The sequence below is a fragment of the Schistocerca serialis genome, chromosome 9 (assembly GCF_023864345.2).
Source record: "Schistocerca serialis cubense isolate TAMUIC-IGC-003099 chromosome 9, iqSchSeri2.2, whole genome shotgun sequence".
Taxonomy (NCBI): Eukaryota; Metazoa; Arthropoda; class Insecta; order Orthoptera; family Acrididae; genus Schistocerca; species Schistocerca serialis.
This window is the reverse complement of record NC_064646.1, coordinates 139504182-139523131: the sequence shown is the minus strand read 5'-3', so window position 1 is coordinate 139523131 and position 18950 is coordinate 139504182. Positions and strand designations below refer to the sequence as shown.

General features: G+C 42.2%; 1 protein-coding gene across 1 annotated transcript in view; it reads right to left on the bottom strand.

The window, feature by feature from the left end:
• Positions 1–220: 220 nt before the first annotated feature.
• LOC126419226 (uncharacterized) overlaps positions 221–18950 on the bottom strand; it is a 117458-nt gene continuing 98728 nt past the window's right edge. Inside the window, exons 5-6 of the mRNA XM_050086362.1 lie at positions 16534–16656; positions 221–337 (exon numbers count right to left, since the gene is read on the bottom strand). Coding sequence (XP_049942319.1) covers positions 227–337; positions 16534–16656 — 234 coding nt within the window. The 3' untranslated portion in view covers positions 221–226. The remainder of the gene's footprint in view (positions 338–16533; positions 16657–18950) is intronic.

Sequence of the window (18950 nt, the reverse complement as noted above, 5' to 3'; positions counted from 1 at the left end):
TGTCTTACACCATTTTTGCAAGACCTTGTACTGTGATAACCGCCAGAGAAATCCCAATATCGATATGATGATTGATCAAATACTAAATTATAATATATTTGATTTAGACCAACTTAATTTGCTACCTCTTGTACTTTAGATCACTGTGGATGAGTGATGGATATCCTGCGGAGGATGGAACGTGGACTCCGGCTGGCCATTCCATCAAATCAGGTACTCCATGTACCTACGGTGCGCTGGCTGATTGCAGGCACGTCAAAACCACGGTAATAGAGGCATTGCCTAGCACATGGTCTCCACAAAACTCCTCCGGCGGTAGCCACGCCCCACCAGGTACCTGTCACAATACAGCGTATAAACTTAACTTTGCAACACATTTAACGTCCCACCAGCAGCGCATGCATAATAGACAACTTCCTTCATTTCCATTTGCTGTATATTGGGTGTCTTTCCTAACACACAGTTCTCACTGGGGCGATACTATATGTAATATGAAATGCAATGCGATTTGCGATACCGTACAAAAGCAACCCGCATTAGTGGAGAGTGTAGAAACGTAGTTGAAGTAACATGACTTGTTCAAACTGGGACGGCAGCAATACAGTACCAATACAGTCCTCTGTAATACGTCACAGCGCAACACGGAGTGGCGGTTGCGCCATGCAATTATATCTTACTGTACATTAGGAGAGAAATTTCAAGTCATTTGATGTGTTTGATAAACAACTGTTTTATGTAGATGATGCAATGCTACATCCATCTCCATTATTATTTCCTCAGTAAATTTTTTACTTTTCGCATAAAAAATTAAACACTATGTTCTCTGCTATATATGCTTTCTCATTCGCTTTTGAGGAAATTATTTGGTAAAAAATACTTCTTTTTTGCATCTTATAGTACGATATCATAGCTATTGCCCACACTTACTGGATACTTCGAAAATAAGCAGAACATAGGGCCTATTTTGAAAAGTTTGCAGCAAAAAAATGCAGTTGCTGGCTCGTTTACATTTGACACACTTTAGGTCAGACAGTGCCGCATACCAAACGTAGCTAACATATCGAAACTGTTTTTAACGTTTGGAGGAGAGCCATACTTCTTTCCAGGCTGAAGAAAATACGTGAAACATTTGAATGTTGTCCGCGTAAAGGCCGGCTGCGAAGTGCCACACGTGAGGCTGTTGCCGCCTGCTGTGTCTTGTTGCTTGTCGCATCACTGCTGTGCGAACGTGAGTGTCGCACGGATAATGTCGTGTCTTACGATCTTTACTGCGGCGTGTCTTATCGTATTTCGTACTGCGTCAGTAACAACTACGCCTAAGAGACGTCAGGGATTTTTTTCTGCAGTTTCTGTTTCCTTTTTTCGTGTGTAAACACTGCACTTCTCACAGATTTATTTCTAACAGGTGTTCGAAACACCTGTCGTAGTAAGGAAGTCACTGGTCTGCATACGAGGCTCTACAAACCATTTACAATTAGATTAATTACGGGAAGACACACCTATCATCTCCAGACTGGACAGTGCCCGGTTTTTACTCGACTCTCGAAAGCATGTCTGGCTTCCTCAGTAACCAGGACGACGATCCCACAGGTATAGCTAGGAAAGATATGTTGCAAGCTCTTCCCGTAAAAAAACTAATTCTCTAAATACCTCAGAAAAGACTCTGCAAATATACTGGCTCACAATAAAAATGAAGCACCGAGAAGGAGAGCAGAAAACTACATAAAACTTCATATTAATCCAGTGATTAAAACATTGAGTCAGATTTACAAAGAACTTGGTTGTCTGGGGCCTCTTATCATTATGACATTGAACTGCCTCTGGCCTGGATGCATACTCTGATTCAGTTGGTAAGGGTGTGATAAGGCCATCGTGTCGTTTCCCAAGGCAAGCTGGCGCTCAACCGTTGTAGCTGGTCCTTGATATCCTGGATACTGACCGAGCGAGGTGGCGCAGTGGTTAGCACACTGAACTCGCATTCGGGAGGACGACGGTTCAAACCCGCGTCCGGTTACCCGAGCGGTCAAAGGCGTTGCAGTCATTGACTGTGTGTCTGGTCCCGGCGGAGGTTCGAGTCCTCCCTCGGTCATGGGTGTCTGTGTTTGTCCTTAGGATAATTTAGGTTAAGTAGTGTGTAAGCTTAGGGACTGATGACCTTAGCAGTTAAGTCCCATAAGATTTCACACACATTTGAACATTTTTCCCGCGTCCGGCCATCCTGATTTAGATTTTCCCTGATTTCCCTAAATAGCTTGAGGTAAATGCCGGGATGGTTCCTGTGACAGGGCACGGCCGACTTCCTTCCCCATCCTTCACTAATACGATGGGACCGATTACCTCGCTGTTTGGTTACCTCCCCCAAATTAACCAACCAACCTGGATACTGGCTCTGGGATGGAACTGACTTCTGAGCTCGCCCGATACACGTTCTGTCGGGGACATATCTAGGACCTAGCGGCACTGGAGTATCTCAATATCACGCTGATAGTTCATGCAGACACGTGTCACATGTGGAAGAACATTGCCGTGTCGAAAAACTGCACCACGATACTACCGCAGGCTACACACGAGAAGGCTGATGTCCTTGACATACTGAAGTACCGTCACAGCTCCCTCAGCAGGTACCACCTGTGACCTTGTAACACCACAACTCTGTGGATGATCATACATTTTCTATGTGTTTTACGAAGTTTGTCTTATTAGTTGTGCTGATATTATTCTTGTAAATATTTTGTCAAGTACAAATGCAATTTGTTGTTTAAGAAAGAGAATACGCATGGAATTTTAACATTTAAGTTGACATGCTAGCCTATTCATGGAAAACATATTGTCAAAGAGTGTAATAAATTGAAAATGCATTATCGCCGGGCGTGCGAGCGTGCCAAAAAGTAGCAGTTCCGAGTCGCGAAGAGACGATTAGTGTCGATGTTTGTGTGTATACGCCGGTGTGGCTGTGCAAAAGTGCAGATATAAAAAGTCTGTTCCCGAAGTTTGGAACAGTGAAAACCGAAATGGTTGTTTTGGCGGATGTTTCATACGTTTAAGCTATGTGCATGGGATTTAATGGAGACAGCACAAATGCAGCAAGAGTAATTCACATAACATCAAAAGTACTGTCGGTCCTCGTTATTGGCTATGGTATGGAAAGAAGATCAATCTGTGCTCTATTTTACCGCTAAGTGAAGCCACTTGACAAACCAACGGCGTCATAAAGTGAAGTAAGATCTACACTTTTTAAAACTGGAAGTGTAAAGGCTGACCAGCTTAGTTGGAATTTTATTGCTTAAATAATATTGTTTTCGTGCATATTGTGACGTAAATAATTTTCCTAGGTCGTTATCCAAGTAGTATCCATCGTATCCCTTTGTACGAACCGAGATAATCAGAAAATGAACTGAAAATGAAGTAAACATTAATTTATTAGATTATGAAAACGTAATTTTTACAACTTTTGGACAACTACGTAATAATGAAATCTTTGGCTATAGTATGAATAATGTCAGAAATAGAATGATGCAAAAGTCAGTATTAATTCACCTGCTAAAAATAAAGTAACTTTGATAATAAAAAAAATGTTAGTAAAACTTTACGTAACTTGGACACTGAATTTCATTGTCAAAGCACAGTTCTAATTTATAGCTTGTGGCATAATTTATGAATTATATTACAAAGAAATATCAGAGTAACTGCTAGGTAAATGACAGTCCTTACCAATGAGCAAATTCAAACAGTCTTTGTGCTTGCTACAATTGCGACAGTTAGTATTACTCATATGTTGTATGCGTTTGCTATTGGATTACTATTTGACTACTGTGACGTGTGGTATGAAGTACTTGAAGTACTTGAATACCTAACGCACTGTTCCTACGTCATGACGCCAATAACTATTCTTACCTAAGATTGGTTACGTGTATAAAGTTCAGTTTAAATTTAGTTATTCTTTTTCCGGCGAGGAACTGGCTACCGTTGGCTCTTTTCATTAACGAAAACTCTGAAATAACTTTTTTCCAAATTATCCGCTAACTACTGTTAATTAAAAACTAGTTTACGTAATAAAAATATATAAAGTTAACCGAACTTTGTTTCTAATCGTCATTGCTATAATACCGAACAGTGGCGATTCGGTTATAAATTCATCTACTTCTCTCGGTTTTGCATTATTCTTCGGAGTAGATGCCTTTTCCCCACAGATTAGGGACTTTAGGTACACGGTCAAATAGAAAAGCCTATTTAGCCGAAGAGGTAGGAGGGTTATAACCTAAAGTCATATACGATGGCTCCCCAGACCATGATCCCAGCAGGAACATCTCTCTGCCACTCCAAAACACTGCAAGAATGGAGCTCCTTCTCAGGCAGCTGAACCGAACGAGGTGGCGCAGTGGCTAGCACACTGGACTCGCATTCGGGAGGACGACGGTTCAATCCCGCGTCCGGCCATCCTGATTTAGGTTTTCCGTGATTTCCCTAAATCGCTCCAGGCAAATGCTGGGATGGTTTCTTTGCAAGGGCACGGCCGACTTCCTTCCGCATCCTTCCCTAATCCGATGAGATCGATGACCTCGCTGTCTGGTCTCCTTCCCCAAACAACCCAACCCAACCCAGGCAGCTGACATACCCTTCGACGTTGGCCACTGGGGACAGTGCAGAACCTCGATTCATCGTTCATCACACTGCGACGCCATTCATCAGCAGTTCACGTGCCCAGACACGGCAGCACTCCAAACGCAGTCGCTTGCGTTGTGGTGTTTACGGCAGCCTACGTGTGGAACGGCTATTCCCTGCTCCGACTGCTGTTAGCCTTCGGCCAATGCTGTGGGTTAGCACAGGTTGCTTCAGGGAGTCCATTACCTGTCATCGTATGGCAGGCTTAGATGTGAACGGATTACACAGTGCCTGGTGCACAATGCTGCGATCCCTCAGTATGGCGGTTCAGACGTTGTTGACCAGAACCTTGACGGTATCCAACTATTAACCATGTTGGGATATACCTATTGCACCTGACATCTATTAGGAGATACAGCTAGTAGTGTCTTTCAGTGTCATCAACTACACAATAATCAGCTGAAAGGAGCAAAGTGTGGAAGAATAGTGAAGCTGAGTGAGTAAACGTGAAGTTCTGGGGGTGAATTCGTCTCTTTCAGATCTACAACCCATGTGGTACAAATTACTTTATTACCATTTGAAAAAAAAAATTACTTAGTAAAACTAAATGTAATTAATATTGCTAAAACAAGAGACTACACATCTTTCCGTGAACACTTTTTTAAAATACTTTTGGGCGGATATGTATTTTACATGGTTCCGGAAATATTTAAAACTGACAACTTAGAAGTCTCCCCTTGTTGTTAGTATTTCCAACTGTTTTATCTTCTGAGACCTTTAAAGAAATATGATTTTTCTTTTGAAGAAGGAGGAGGAGGAAGAGGAGATTAGTGTTTAACGTCCCGTCGACAACGAGGTCATTAGAGGCGGAGCACAAGCTCGGATTAGGGGAAGATGGGGAAGGAAATCGGCCGTGCCCTTACAGAGGAACCAGCCCGGCGTTTGACTTCAGCGATTTAGGAAAATCACAAGAAACCCAAATCAGGGTGACCGGAGACACGTTGGAACCGTCACCCTCCCGAATGCGAATCCAGTGTGCTAACCACTGCGCCACCTCGCTCGGTTTTCTTCTAAAGGGCTAACGTAATTCGTAAACAGATAGGGAAAACATTCAGATGCAAGTTCTGAATGTTAAACGTGTTATGTAATCTTTTCTTATATACAGAACGTAGTTAGCATTACTCTTATCTTCCTTGTTAATTATTTGGACATCCAGGCATTTAGTACTCTTCATTCTAATTTCACGTTTGTTACATTTTGTCGTCATACTGTTGATATTTCATTCACTGTAATGTATGAGCTAAAATCTACCATACGCAATGTTTACGCAAGGTGTTTTTAACTCTGAGAACTTTTTAAAATTTGAATAGTTTTAGAAGAATCTGATAATAAATATTTCGTATCGGTTGGTTGATCAGGGAGAGGGGACCAAGCAGCGAGGTCATCCGTCCCGATTTCGTATCGACCAGAACGCCGTCTTCCAGCACAGGCACTAGCATTTGGCGAGCTGTACAGCCACGACAAAAGCAGCCTCAGCGTGGAATGTAAAGAGCACGTCTGTAGCAACCAGCGGGTTACTGACTGACTACAGCCTGTTATTGGACCCGCTGACAAAAGGTCATTTTAAGACAAAAGTACAAGTCATTAAGACATTTAACTTGTTGCAATGGGTGCGAATATAGAGAAATGCGATGAAAAGTCTCCGTACATCAGTGCGGATTGAACACACACTTGAAGAGCTGTTCATGGTCCAAGTTCCGAGAGAAACTTGTACAGTACTCCCCGCAGTCTCTGGTGTAATGAGAGCAGCAGTGCACTGTACGCACCCTGTCCATCCTGTATGTACCGTCTGATAACAACTCCACTCCTTGATGTTGTTCATTTCGTAAACAATATCACCTAGAGTACCGCAGCGGGTAAAGCACAATGAAGTTGACAACGAAGGAGGTCACTAGCGGCTGGTAACCACAGATTCCCAATATTTCGCAAAGTTTTAGTTAGCAAACCCGCGAAGGCTTGTAACACGCCCGGGGGTGAAATGGCGGGGGTCCCATAATTGGTATATTTGCTTGCTGCTTCTTGACCGTGCGCCCTGTCCACACTACGTACTTGATAATCCAGCGGCGGTCGTATTGCTTTGCTCCACACTGCTGACGGACCTGCCTGAAACTATGTTCTAAATATGCAAGCAGGTTAGGGGAGCCAAAAAATGGTTCAAATGGCTCTGAGCACTATGGGACTCAACTGCTGTGGTCATCAGTCCCCTAGAACTTAGAACTATTTAAACCTAACTAACCTAAGGACATCACATACACCCATGCCCGAGGCAGGATTCGAACCTGCGACCGTAGCAACAGCGCGGCTCCGGACTGGAGCGCCTAGAACCGCACGGCCACCGCGGCCGGCTAGGGGAGCCACTCAACGTCAAACACAACAGTCCTACGTCAGGTATGAACATCTGTATTCTGAGACGATAAGAAATCACAGGTTGCACTGTTTACATTCTAAGTCATAACTGCTTATCACAGCTAACATTCTTGATGATTTCTGTCCACAATATCACTTGGAAGAGCGTACGCGTGACCGATGCGACGCGGGTGATTGTTAAAGATGCGGAAGCCGAATGATCGAACGAAAGTTCTTACGCTCGTCACACATACACAGATATTTGGTACCAGTTCTCCTTGACACTAGTAATAATATCACACTGTTCATAAAATTAAATTTTCAGTTCTCAGTTCTCACTTGTACGAGCGTGCGCGGCTGATTGTTGATGATGCGAAAAAAGCGATGACGAACGCACGTTCTCACGTTCGCTTCAAGACACTGGCATTTGAATGATCTCTTTCGTGGTAAACTATATTGCTGATCGGCATTAGTTCATACTGAGAGGTCGAACACGGCGCAGATGATTGACATACGGTGCGACATGCAACCAGAGGATACACAAATACGTTATCGGCGGCACTGCTCATTTTTAACTACATCATTACGCACTTTCCTCTGAATATTTCATCACTTTACCGTAATAGAACATGTAGCAACACTTGAACTTGTATACTAACAATGCATTTCACATACAGAGCTACCCACAACACAACAGTCCCGTGTCCCGTGCTCGACTCTGCAAAAGCACTGCCCGCAAAGATGCTCTGCAACTAAACCAGCGATATGACAATACGCTTACAGGTTTTCATACCTCCGTTTCCGCTGTTAATTATGTTACACTACGTAAGGAGTACTGCTATCTTTGGTGTTATGACGTGATAAATCGTACTCCTTATACGTCACTGGTTTGTGGTAATTTCGAAGCCGAGTGACGTACCACGAAGGAATTATCCGAATGGGACGGAAACCGATAGATGTGATTTATACGTACGGACAAACAAATTATTTCTGTTTCAAAAAAATTGGATGGTTTACTTAGAAGAAAGAGCTTCACAAATTGAGCAAGTCAGTACCGCATTGGTCCACCTCTGGCCCTTACGTGGGCAGTTATTCGGCTCGACATTGATACAGAAAGTTGTTTGCAACTGTACTCGGGCACGTTCATTACCTATTTTTACATGTGGCTCATCTGCAGAGGGGGTTGGTAGTGAACGGTTGCATATGCGGCCCTAATACTACTGAGTCACATTGGCTAGCCTTTGAACAGCAGTGAATTGAGTACACAATTGTCTATACCACCTCATCATCATAAATTAACGTCGATTTAGCCACGTCCCTCTCTCCATTGTCATCCTCTTCAAATCTTCACTCGATTTTATCCCCATATCTTCTTTGATGTTGTTAAAATACGTTCCCCTTCAAATAAATTCTTTAGGAACTGGTTGTGTCTCATTATGTGCCCTATCATTTTTTATTTTCTTCTTCCTGTATAATTTAGCAGCGTTCTGTTCTCATTCACTTCTATTAAGATCTGTTCATTACTCAGCTTGTTTTTGTCATTCTTCTCCATATACACATTTCCATTGCCTCCAATCTCTTTTTCTCTGCCTTTCCCAGAGTCCACGCTTCACATCCGCATGTTAAGGCACTCCAGACAAAAGTCTATACCACAACCTTGCGAAAATGAGGTACACAATACAAGTTCAGATTGAAATTTATTTATTTACAAAAGAAACACTTCTAAGTTTGTGGCCATGCATTTTTAACTTCACAAATAAATCCGATCTGGACAAATAATAATCGGTGCAATTCGTACACATGGTTTACTGTCTCGCACCCACACACTTCCACGTTGTTCCTTCACAGTTTATTCGCATACACCGGCGTCCATGCTTACACTCCGGCACTTTGCGGCTCCGAACTTACCACCACAACGGGCAACGGACAGAGACCTCATTTTCCTGCTCATATACCCAGTCCCTAGTCGGGTCACGTGACACTAAATTAATCAAAATAATTCCCAAAGATGGCCACAATTCGTTTACAATTTTTATAAGATTTAAATACTTAAACTTAAATACATCATATAATTTTACACACATTTATCACCAGATAATTTTATAATTCTTGTAATTAAAAAAAACACTATGCAATGTAACTACGACGCTCATCAAAACACAAAACAAGTATTTTCATGTCCATTTTGCATTACACTATTTTCACTCTGCATTTAACACATAATTTTATTCTTTAGCACGGAAAATTAAAATCAGAACTAATTTATGGCATGCTATCAGATTTACATAATTAGAAATAATGCCATGTTTTGGCACCGTTTCACTCTCTCCCTTCATTTAATGACGTCTTTGCACGCAATGTGAGACATACAAATACTTGTCTGGCATGAAAAAGATCGAAACTGAATCGTGTCTTCATAATAAATTAATGACTTACTTTGCAGTTGTTCTAAACATCTTTATAATTTAATTCTACTACGAAACATTTTGATTGAAGTACACCGGCCCAATATATTTCTGCTTCTGTGCTTTAAATTTAAATTACAAACTACTTGAAAGAGCTCCATATTATCCCCCGTTACCTTACATGTTGGATGTGCTTCTGAGGGATATCGTGCCAAATTCTGTTCAGTTGGCTGGAGGGCTCTGCCATTAATGCTCCAAACATTTTCAATTGAGGAAATATCCGGCGACTTTGCTGGCCAAGGTAGGATTTGGCAAGCACGAAGAAAGGCAGTAGAAACTCTCGTCGAGTGCAGGCGGGCATTAGCTCGGTGACGTGCAACCCGAGGATAGCCTGCCATGAAGGACAACAATACGAGGTGCAGAATTTCCTCAATGTATGGCTGTGCTGCAAAGGTGGCGCGGACGACAACCCTATACAAAGAAATGGCTCCCCGGACCATCACCCTTGGTTGTCGCGCCATATAGTGGACGACGGGCTGGTATCACACCGCTGTCTGGTTCGTCCCCGTACACGTCGTCGGCCTGGAATCTCATTGAGTGGAGTAGGACTGTCAATGATGAGATCCGCTTTGAACTGAGCCCCAATAACCAGCGAATAAATCTCTGGAGACGCCCCAGATAGCAGTGGGATACCAGCCGGTTGTCGCCCGCTATACGGCGCGACAGGCAGGAGTGGCGCTCTGGGGTGCCATATCATTCCATAGTACGACTCCTTTGGCTGTCACCTGGGGCACTGTTACAGCACAGCCCTGTTTCCTTGCCCCTTATGGCAAGCCATCCTGGGCTCACATTTCACCGAAATAATGCCCTCCTGCAGGCGCCGAGAGTTTCTACTGCTTGTCCTCGTACTTGCCAAACCCTAGCTGGGCCAGCAAGGTCGCCGGATCTCTCCCCACTTGAGGGACCTGCAGAGGGACCTCCAACCAGCACTGGATTTTGACCATATGGCGCGCCAATTGGATAGAATTCGGCACGATATCCCTCAGAAGGAGATCCAACAGCTCTGTCAGTCAGTGCCAAGCTAAATAACTGCTTACATAAGCGGCACAGGTGGACCAACGAGTTATTTACTGCTCAATTTGTGAAGTTCTTCCTTGTGAACAAATCGCCCATTTTTTTCTGAAGTTTGAAGCATTTGTTTGTCTGCACATGTGTATCAAAATGGTTCAAATGGCTCTAAGCAGTATGGGACTTAACATCTGAGGTCATCAGTCCCCTAGACTTAGAATTACTTAAACCCAACTAACCTAAGGACATCACACACATCCATGCCGGAGGCAGGATTCGAACCTGCGACCGTAGCAGCAGCGCGATTCCGGACTGAAGCGCCTAGAACCGCTCGGCCACAGCGGCTGGCATGTGTATCACATCTACTGATTTCCTTCCCACTCGGAAAAGTTCTTCAAGACGCGTCGTTGTTTTTTAATGAAAAATAAAGAAAGAGCGTATGTGGGTAGAGAGCCGTTACGTGGGAAGCGGCCGCGTGCAGCCACTTCATGCACTTCTAGTGCGAAGAATTTGATAGAAAGTATGATTGTAAGTGGGAAGCATGACGTCGGTTCGTAGGGTAAAAGTATTTTTGTGATCCGGTTTATTCGCAGAAACACGCGCGGAATTTATGTTTGAATGCACAGTCTCGCGGCGATAACATTGAATAAGATGTTCTCGGGTTTCCAACTGCGTCAATTGCTTAAAACCACACGAGCTTTCCGCCAAGCACTCCTTAATTAAGTGGGAAGCATGACGTCGGTTCGTAGGGTAAAAGTATTTTTGTGATCCGGTTTATTCGCAGAAACACGCGCAGAATTTATGTTTGAATGCACAGTCTCGCTGCGATAACATTGAATAAAATGTTCTCGGGTATCAAACTGCGTCAATTGCTTAAAACCACACGAGCTTTCGGCCAAGCACTCCTTGGCCATTGTCAAGTGTTATGACTGGCAGTGGGCTGTTGGTGCGCCCTCATATACGCTACCTGCCGTCTGTGACGTCACTGGTGCCCGTGACATTGCCATATATGGGCATGTTTTGAGTCGGCGTTCGATGTGCCCTCTTCAACCGCGCGATCGCTGGATCCCACGCAGCACTGAGCTGCAAGCCACCGTCTCTATTCAGGGTGTTTGCGTTAATTTTTATTTCAATAGCTTCCTTTATTAATGCCGTTAATGCGAGCCACGACAGAGGTATCGTCAAATTTTATGTGGTGATCGTTTCCTAACGCATGCTCAGCTAACACAGATTTTTCTGGATAGCGTAGGCGATAATACCTCTCGTGTTCTTTCCTGCGTTGTTCCACAGTGCGCACTGTTAGTTCGATGTACTTGACGCGGTTGGAAACCCGAAAACATTTTATTACATGCGCGGAATTATTTACGAAATTTGTGGAAGGAACAACAGCGTAGTTGTTAGTAACTTCCGTTGGCAGGACCTATCGATATCTGAACAGAAACGAAACGGCATATGGAAAATTGATAACCTGTTAAATTAATGTGGAAATGCTAACAGCAATGGTTACTTCAGCATGAGAGTGAGATGGGCTTAACTTTTAACACAACAGTGGATGAACCTAGGCATTGTTAGAGAGTCTACTACATGCTTAAAGGATAATAAACGAAGTATTATCGATTTATAACGTTGTTATTTCAACGTGACGGTCACTGAGGAACTTAAATATTTGTAAGTATAAGAGACGTGTTCGTATTAGGCTCATGCTCAGTTTCGTTTAGTAAGCATATTTTCTCTGTAAAGTTCCCATACTCGACTCTAATAGTCGCAAAATACGTTAAGAGGACCTTTACAACTCTGTACAAAATCAGTATTGGATCAGCAGCAGAATATTTATGCTATACTTATATACCGCATGAAGATGACTGCCTTTCAAGATCTCTGAAGTAACCTTATATTTTCCTATATAGATCACACTTCATTTGTTTATTTCGGCAGACTGTCGTCATTAGATCAGTAACTGAGACAGCCAGTACAAAGTATTTCGTCACATAGTACATGATACTACTTGGTTAAGTTATTGATCTTATGATGGCAGTCTACCGAAATGCGTAATTAGAAGAAATCAAGACACAAAAATTTTATGTATAAATGCATCATGGTTGCACACTTTTACAAAGACTTTTTGTCATCCGTTAGTCTCTGTAACACCCAGTGACAAGCCACACAGGCTAACACGGACTACATTCCACAACTGAAGTTAGAAAAACCATTACCAAGGTGTTGGACGTGCTTGCTGACATCGGATATGGTAGTCAAACTTAGCGTAAGTCAACCAGCCCTCAGCAAACCCAAAAAAATACTATTATCTAACTATAACCATCGCATTAAGAACAACGACACGTTTCCCTGAACTGTCATTTATAATTAGATCCCTAAGAGATCACTAAACCATATCTATATACTTAGATAAGAAACCACCTCTCCCCCTCCCCCCTCCATAAACTCCCTTCATCCACCGTAGAATATATGCATCAACTTGACGCGCAATGACCCATAACAATGCCAAAGCACAAATATCTCACACATATTACAAAAAATAAATAAATTATTGTAACAAATTTCTTAAATGACAACATTTTCTCCACTCGACTTATTTTATTTCCTCCTGGATACACTACAACAGTTTCAGCTTTGTAGCCTTTTTCAAATTACTTCCATTTTCAAATTCGTTACACTGCATGTTGACAACACCTACAGACAATCTACATTATACCTTCAGTTCGTGCAATCAAGTACCAGTACCACATAAATGTGTGGTCAAAGAATGAATATGATGTTTTCTTTTTACATATAGTGTGACGAACAATGTTATTTATGTAAAGAATCGAGTAGATAATATAGACATAAAAACAAAACAAGGAGAGATACGCTCTTCAATTCATTAATCTTCACTTTTGTCTTCATAAGTTATAGCGGGCGGACGTATTACGAGTTCCGTCGAGTTAATACTGTTAAAAAATGTGTGTTCCAACCGTACATTAAAGATGGGTTATAGAAAGTTATTAGGAAAGCAAAGTTTATTCGTACGTGCATATTCTGTTCATCATTTCGCCCGCGCCGAGAATTCTGCATCAAGAGGATCAAAGCAAACAAGAAGAATTTGCGTGAGCAGAGGAGGGGCGATCAGGAACCAGTATTGTCCTACCAAACCCTTAGTAACAAGAAAAAGAAGTACATAAAGTTAAATGCTGAATATATGTATTGAATATTGAAGATCTGCTGATATTAATGCCAGTTAAAGTTCACTCAGATAATGAGTACTTTCCACTTTCTTTCAATTATTCTTTCAAAATTTCTTTCTTGATTATTTAAGCAGTAATTTTTAATCATGTTCCATTATACAGTATATTTTATGCACGCACCCTACTCTCACAGCCACTTTTCATTTATTTCTAAAGAACATTAAGTAATCATCTGAAAAATGCCACAAAGTCGAAAATGAAATACTGTAACCAGAAGGAAATTGAATAACAGTCAAACGGCGACAGCAGCATTACTCATATTTAGACAATTCAACACATACGTGATTCATGACAATTAGATAATCATAATTATCTAACTGTCATTTAAAACTCATCTAATTGTCATTTAAAACTAATCACTTAAAACTTAAGAAACTGCAAAAAGGTGGGAATTCAGGAGATGGGATTTGTATAAACTGACAGAACCAGAGGTTGTAGAGAGTTTCAGGGAGAACATTAATGAACGATTGACAGGAATGGGGGAAATAAATACAGTAAAGAAGAATGGGTAGCTTTGAGGGATGACATAGTGAAGACAGCAGAAGATCAAGTAATTAACAGACAAAGGCTAGTAGAATCCTTGCGTAATAGAAAAATATTGAATTTAATTGATGAAAGGAGAAAATATAAAAATGCAGTAAATGAAGCAGGCAAAAAGGAATACAAACGTCTCAAAAATGGGATCGACAGGAAGTGCAAAATGTAGCCATGTAAGGATGTAGAGGCATATCTCACTAGGGGTAAGATAGATACTGAGACCTTTGGAGAAAAGATAGATACTGAGACCTTTGGAGAAAAGAGAACCACTTGTATGAATATCAAGAGCTCAGATCGGAACCCAGTTCTAAGCAAAGAAGGGAAAGCAGAAAGGTGGAAGGAGTATATAGATTGTCTATACAAGTGTGATGTACTTGAGGACAATATTGTGGAAATAGAAGAGGATGTAGATGAAGATGAAATGGGAGATATGATACTGCGTGAAGAGTTTGACAGAGCACTGAAAGACCTGAGTCGAAACAAGGCCCCGGGAGTATACAACATTCCATTAGAACTACTGACGGCCTTGGGAGAGCATGTCATGACAAAACTCTACCATCTGGTGAGCAAGATGTATGAGACAGGCGAAATACCCTCAGACTTCAAGAAGAATATAATAATTCCAATCCCTTTAGATTCTGTAGAAATGTTGGAACTCGTGAGGCAATACTGACCCTACGACTTATCTTGGAAAATGGATTAAAGAAAGAGAAATCTACGTTTCTAGCATTTGTAGACTTAGACAAAGCTTTTGACAATGTTGACTGGAATACTCTCTTTCAAAATTTGAAGGTGGCAGGGGTAAAATACAGGGAGCGAAAGGCTATTTACAATCTGTACAGAAACCAGATGGCAGTTATAAGAGTCGAGGTTCATGAAAGGGAAGCAGTGGTTGGGGAGTGGGACACGGTTGTAGCCTCTTCCCGATGTTATTCAATCTGTATACTGAGCAAGCAGTGAAGGAAACAAAAGAAAAATTCGGAGAAGAATTAAAATCCATGGAGAAGAAATAAAATCATCGAGGTTTGCGAATGACATTGTAATTCTGTCAGAGACAGCGAAGGTCCTGGAAGGGCAGCTGAACGGAATGGACAGTGTCTCGAAAGGAGGATATGAGATGAACATCAACAAAAGCAAAACTAGGATAATAGAATCTAGTCGAATTAAATCGGGTAATGCTGAGGGTATTAGATTAGGAAATGAGGCGCTTTAAGTAGTAAAGGAGTTTTGCTCTTTGGGGAGCAAAATAACTGATGATGCTCGAAGTAGAGAGGATATAAAATGTAGACTGGCAATGGAAAGGAAAGCGTTTCTGAAGAAGAGAAATTTGTTAACATCGAGTATAGATTTAAGTGTCACGAAGTCGTTTCTGGAAGTATTTGTGTGGAGTGTGGCCATGTATGGAAGTGAAACGTGGACGATCAATAGTTTAGACAAGAAGAGAATAGAAGCTTTCGAAATGTGGTGTTAGAGAAGAGTGCTGAAGATTAGATGGGTAGATCACATAACTAATGAGGAGGTATTGAATAGAATTGGGGAGAAGAGGAGCTTGTGGCACAACCTGACTAGAAGAAGGGTTCGGTTGGTAGGACATGTTCTGAGGCATCAAGGGATCACCAATTTAGCATTAGAGGGCAGCGTGGAGGGTAAAAACCGTAGAGGGAAACCAAGAGATGAATACACTAAGCAGATTCAGAAGGATGTAGGTTGCAGTAGCTACTGGTAGATGAGGAAGCTTGCACAGGATAGAGTAGCATGGAGAGCTGCATCAAACCAGTCTCTGGACTGAAGACCACAACAACAGATAATCATTGAGCAACAAAGTACACAGATATTTTAGTTTGAAGTATTAAATTCATTTATATACATATTAGATTTAACAAACACACGGTGGAGCTGCACAACAGAAAACACTATAAAGTAGAATACACCGATACTGATAACAAATGCAGTCGCCATGAAAGCACAGGAAAGAACAAACATATACATATCAATAGGAAGAATCAGCTGCAGCTGTACAACCTATCATTGTAACTGCAACAGAACTAAAATTTTGAATCGTTGTTTGGCTGTAATATTATGCAAAAATCCACTGAACATGAATTTTAACAAAATATAAAAATATTAAATAGACATAAAGGAGCAACAAGATGCTCTTAGACAGCTCATCCTCCTCCTTCAGCGCAAGGGGCCATAAATAAGAAGAAAGTTACGTTGTACTTTGTGACCAAATAAAAGGATAAAACGTGTGCGCGGCAGACTGGTTTCCTCACCAGGAGATGTCCGTCTTCCCGGAGACGGAAGTCGTCCGTGTTGCCCTGCAGACGGTGTGACCGCACGGTGCAGTTGGGCTTGCGGTTGCGTAGCAGGAAGTACGATCTACTCGCCTCAGGATCCTACAGACACAAGACATCTGCAGGTCAGTCATTCGGCAACAATAGCATTTGACGCAAAGCTTATAACACTCCTTTCGCTAAATGCAAATTAATAAGCGTTATCAAAAATGTTCAGATGTGTGTGAATTCCTAAGGGGCGAAACTGCTGAGGTCGTCGGTCCCTAGACTTACACACTACTTAAACTAACTTATACTAAGAACAACACACACACCCATGCCCGAGAGAGGACTCGAACCTCCGGCGGGAGAAGCAGCGCGGTCAGTGACATGGCGCCTCTAACCGCGCGGCCACTCCACGTGGCTAAGCTTTATCGCTTTTCCAGGATAAAGTCAACGTGAGCGTGTGTCTAAACAATTAAAGCAGTCGGACAGTAAGCCGGCCGAAGTGGCCGTGCGGTTAAAGGCGCTGCAGTCTGGAACCGCAAGACCGCTACGGTCGCAGGTTCGAATCCTGCCTCGGGCATGGATGTTTGTGATGTCCTTAGGTTAGTTAGGTTTAACTAGTTCTAAGTTCTAGGGGACTAATGACCTCAGCAGTTGAGTCCCATAGTGCTCAGAGCCATTTGAGCCAGTCGGACAGTAAAACTGTACACTGCCCGAAAAAAAACGCAATGTCCTCGAGGACTGTATTAAGTGGCACCAGGGAACAACACGAGGTGTGGCTATGACACAAAAGAACTAAACACTTCGTTTCGAAAACATACATATTTAGTTAATGCCACCCTCAATATATTCCACTCGTCTATCATTACAACGCTCCATGTGAATTTTCCATTGATAGAAAAAGTGCTGGAAGTTTTCCTCTGTGAGTCAAGGGGCTGCAGTCTTGTTATTTTTAATGAAGATTTGACCTTGGTGGACAGATAAAAGACACATGGTGCTAAGATAGGTAGTCTAACAATGGGATGTTGTACTACGCCAGAAACCTCTCAACAGACAGTGCTGTCTGATCTGGTGCATTGCCTTCTTGCTGAACCTCTGACTTGTTCTTCTACAATTCGCGTTTTTTTTTCTTTTATTCTCACAGAGTTGAGCAAGAACCTCAGGCTAGTAATTTTGATTAACGGTCTTACGTTCCGGAAGCAAGTGAACATGCACAGCTCCACGAATATTGCAAAAACAATGGTCGTCGCTTTAGTCTCGATTTTCTCATTCGAGCTTTTTTTCACTCTCCGTGAAGTTTGGCTCTTCCAGCGCATGGAATGGCGCTTAGTTTCGTGGATTATAAGTGAAAAAAGCCAAGATTCGTCATATGTTATCACTCTTTCCAAAAAGTTAGTATCGTTTTCAGTGGTGTACAAAGTATCAGTAGAAACGTTTTCACGAGATTCTTTTGTTTAATAGTGAAAATTTTGGGCATCAATTTCGCACTCTTTTCTCATGTTAAATGGGTTATGTAAAATCTGCATTACGCATTATTTGTCAATTCCTACAGTTTCAGCATTCAATCGAGTAACAAACGACGGCCAGATCGAATCAGATTACCTATTTTTACGATCTTTTCGTCCGTTTTTGATGTTGCAGGGCGTCGCAGGCGTGAGTCATTTTCAACATCTTTTCGGTCGTAATGGAAACGCTTGAATCACTCACAAACTCGCGTACGTGATAAATAATCCTCCCTATACACTTCTTTTAGTAAAGGATAAGTTTCAGAAGCACTTTTTAGAGATGTCATGTGAAACTTCAAGATAATTCGTTGCTCTGTTATTACACTTCTCATTCAACCGGCAAACAAGAAGACAGCTCTCACACAAACGAAGTCCCCGGCCACACTGATTTGTCTACGGACACCAGAAGAGCCGCATCCTGCTGAGGAGGCTTCAATCTTCACAGCTATTGGTAGTGTACTTTGTGACAGCCACAGTCCCGTTATTTTATAGGCGCACTTCTGTGTGTACGCTAAGGGACTATAGTGTTAGTGATTCATTTGTCACAGCAATCGCCGGCCGGAGTGGCCGAGCGGTTCTAGGCGCTTCAGTCCGGAACCGCGCGACCGCTACGGTCGCAGGTTCGAATCGTGCTTCGGGCATTGTGTGTGTGATGTCCTTAGGTTAGTTAGGTTTAAGTAGTTCTAAATTCTAGGGGACTGATGGCCTCAGAAGTTAAGTCCCATAGTGCTCAGAGCCATTTGAACATTTTTGTCACAGCAGTCGACGGTCAGATGGAGCTCAGGAGGCCTACCTATGCACCATCTGTTTTGACTCTGCAGGCAGTTCCTGTGCTGAGTTTAGATGTGAGCAGTGTTTGCAACAATCATTCTACGGACAACCATGCCACACCAATGAGTATGTACT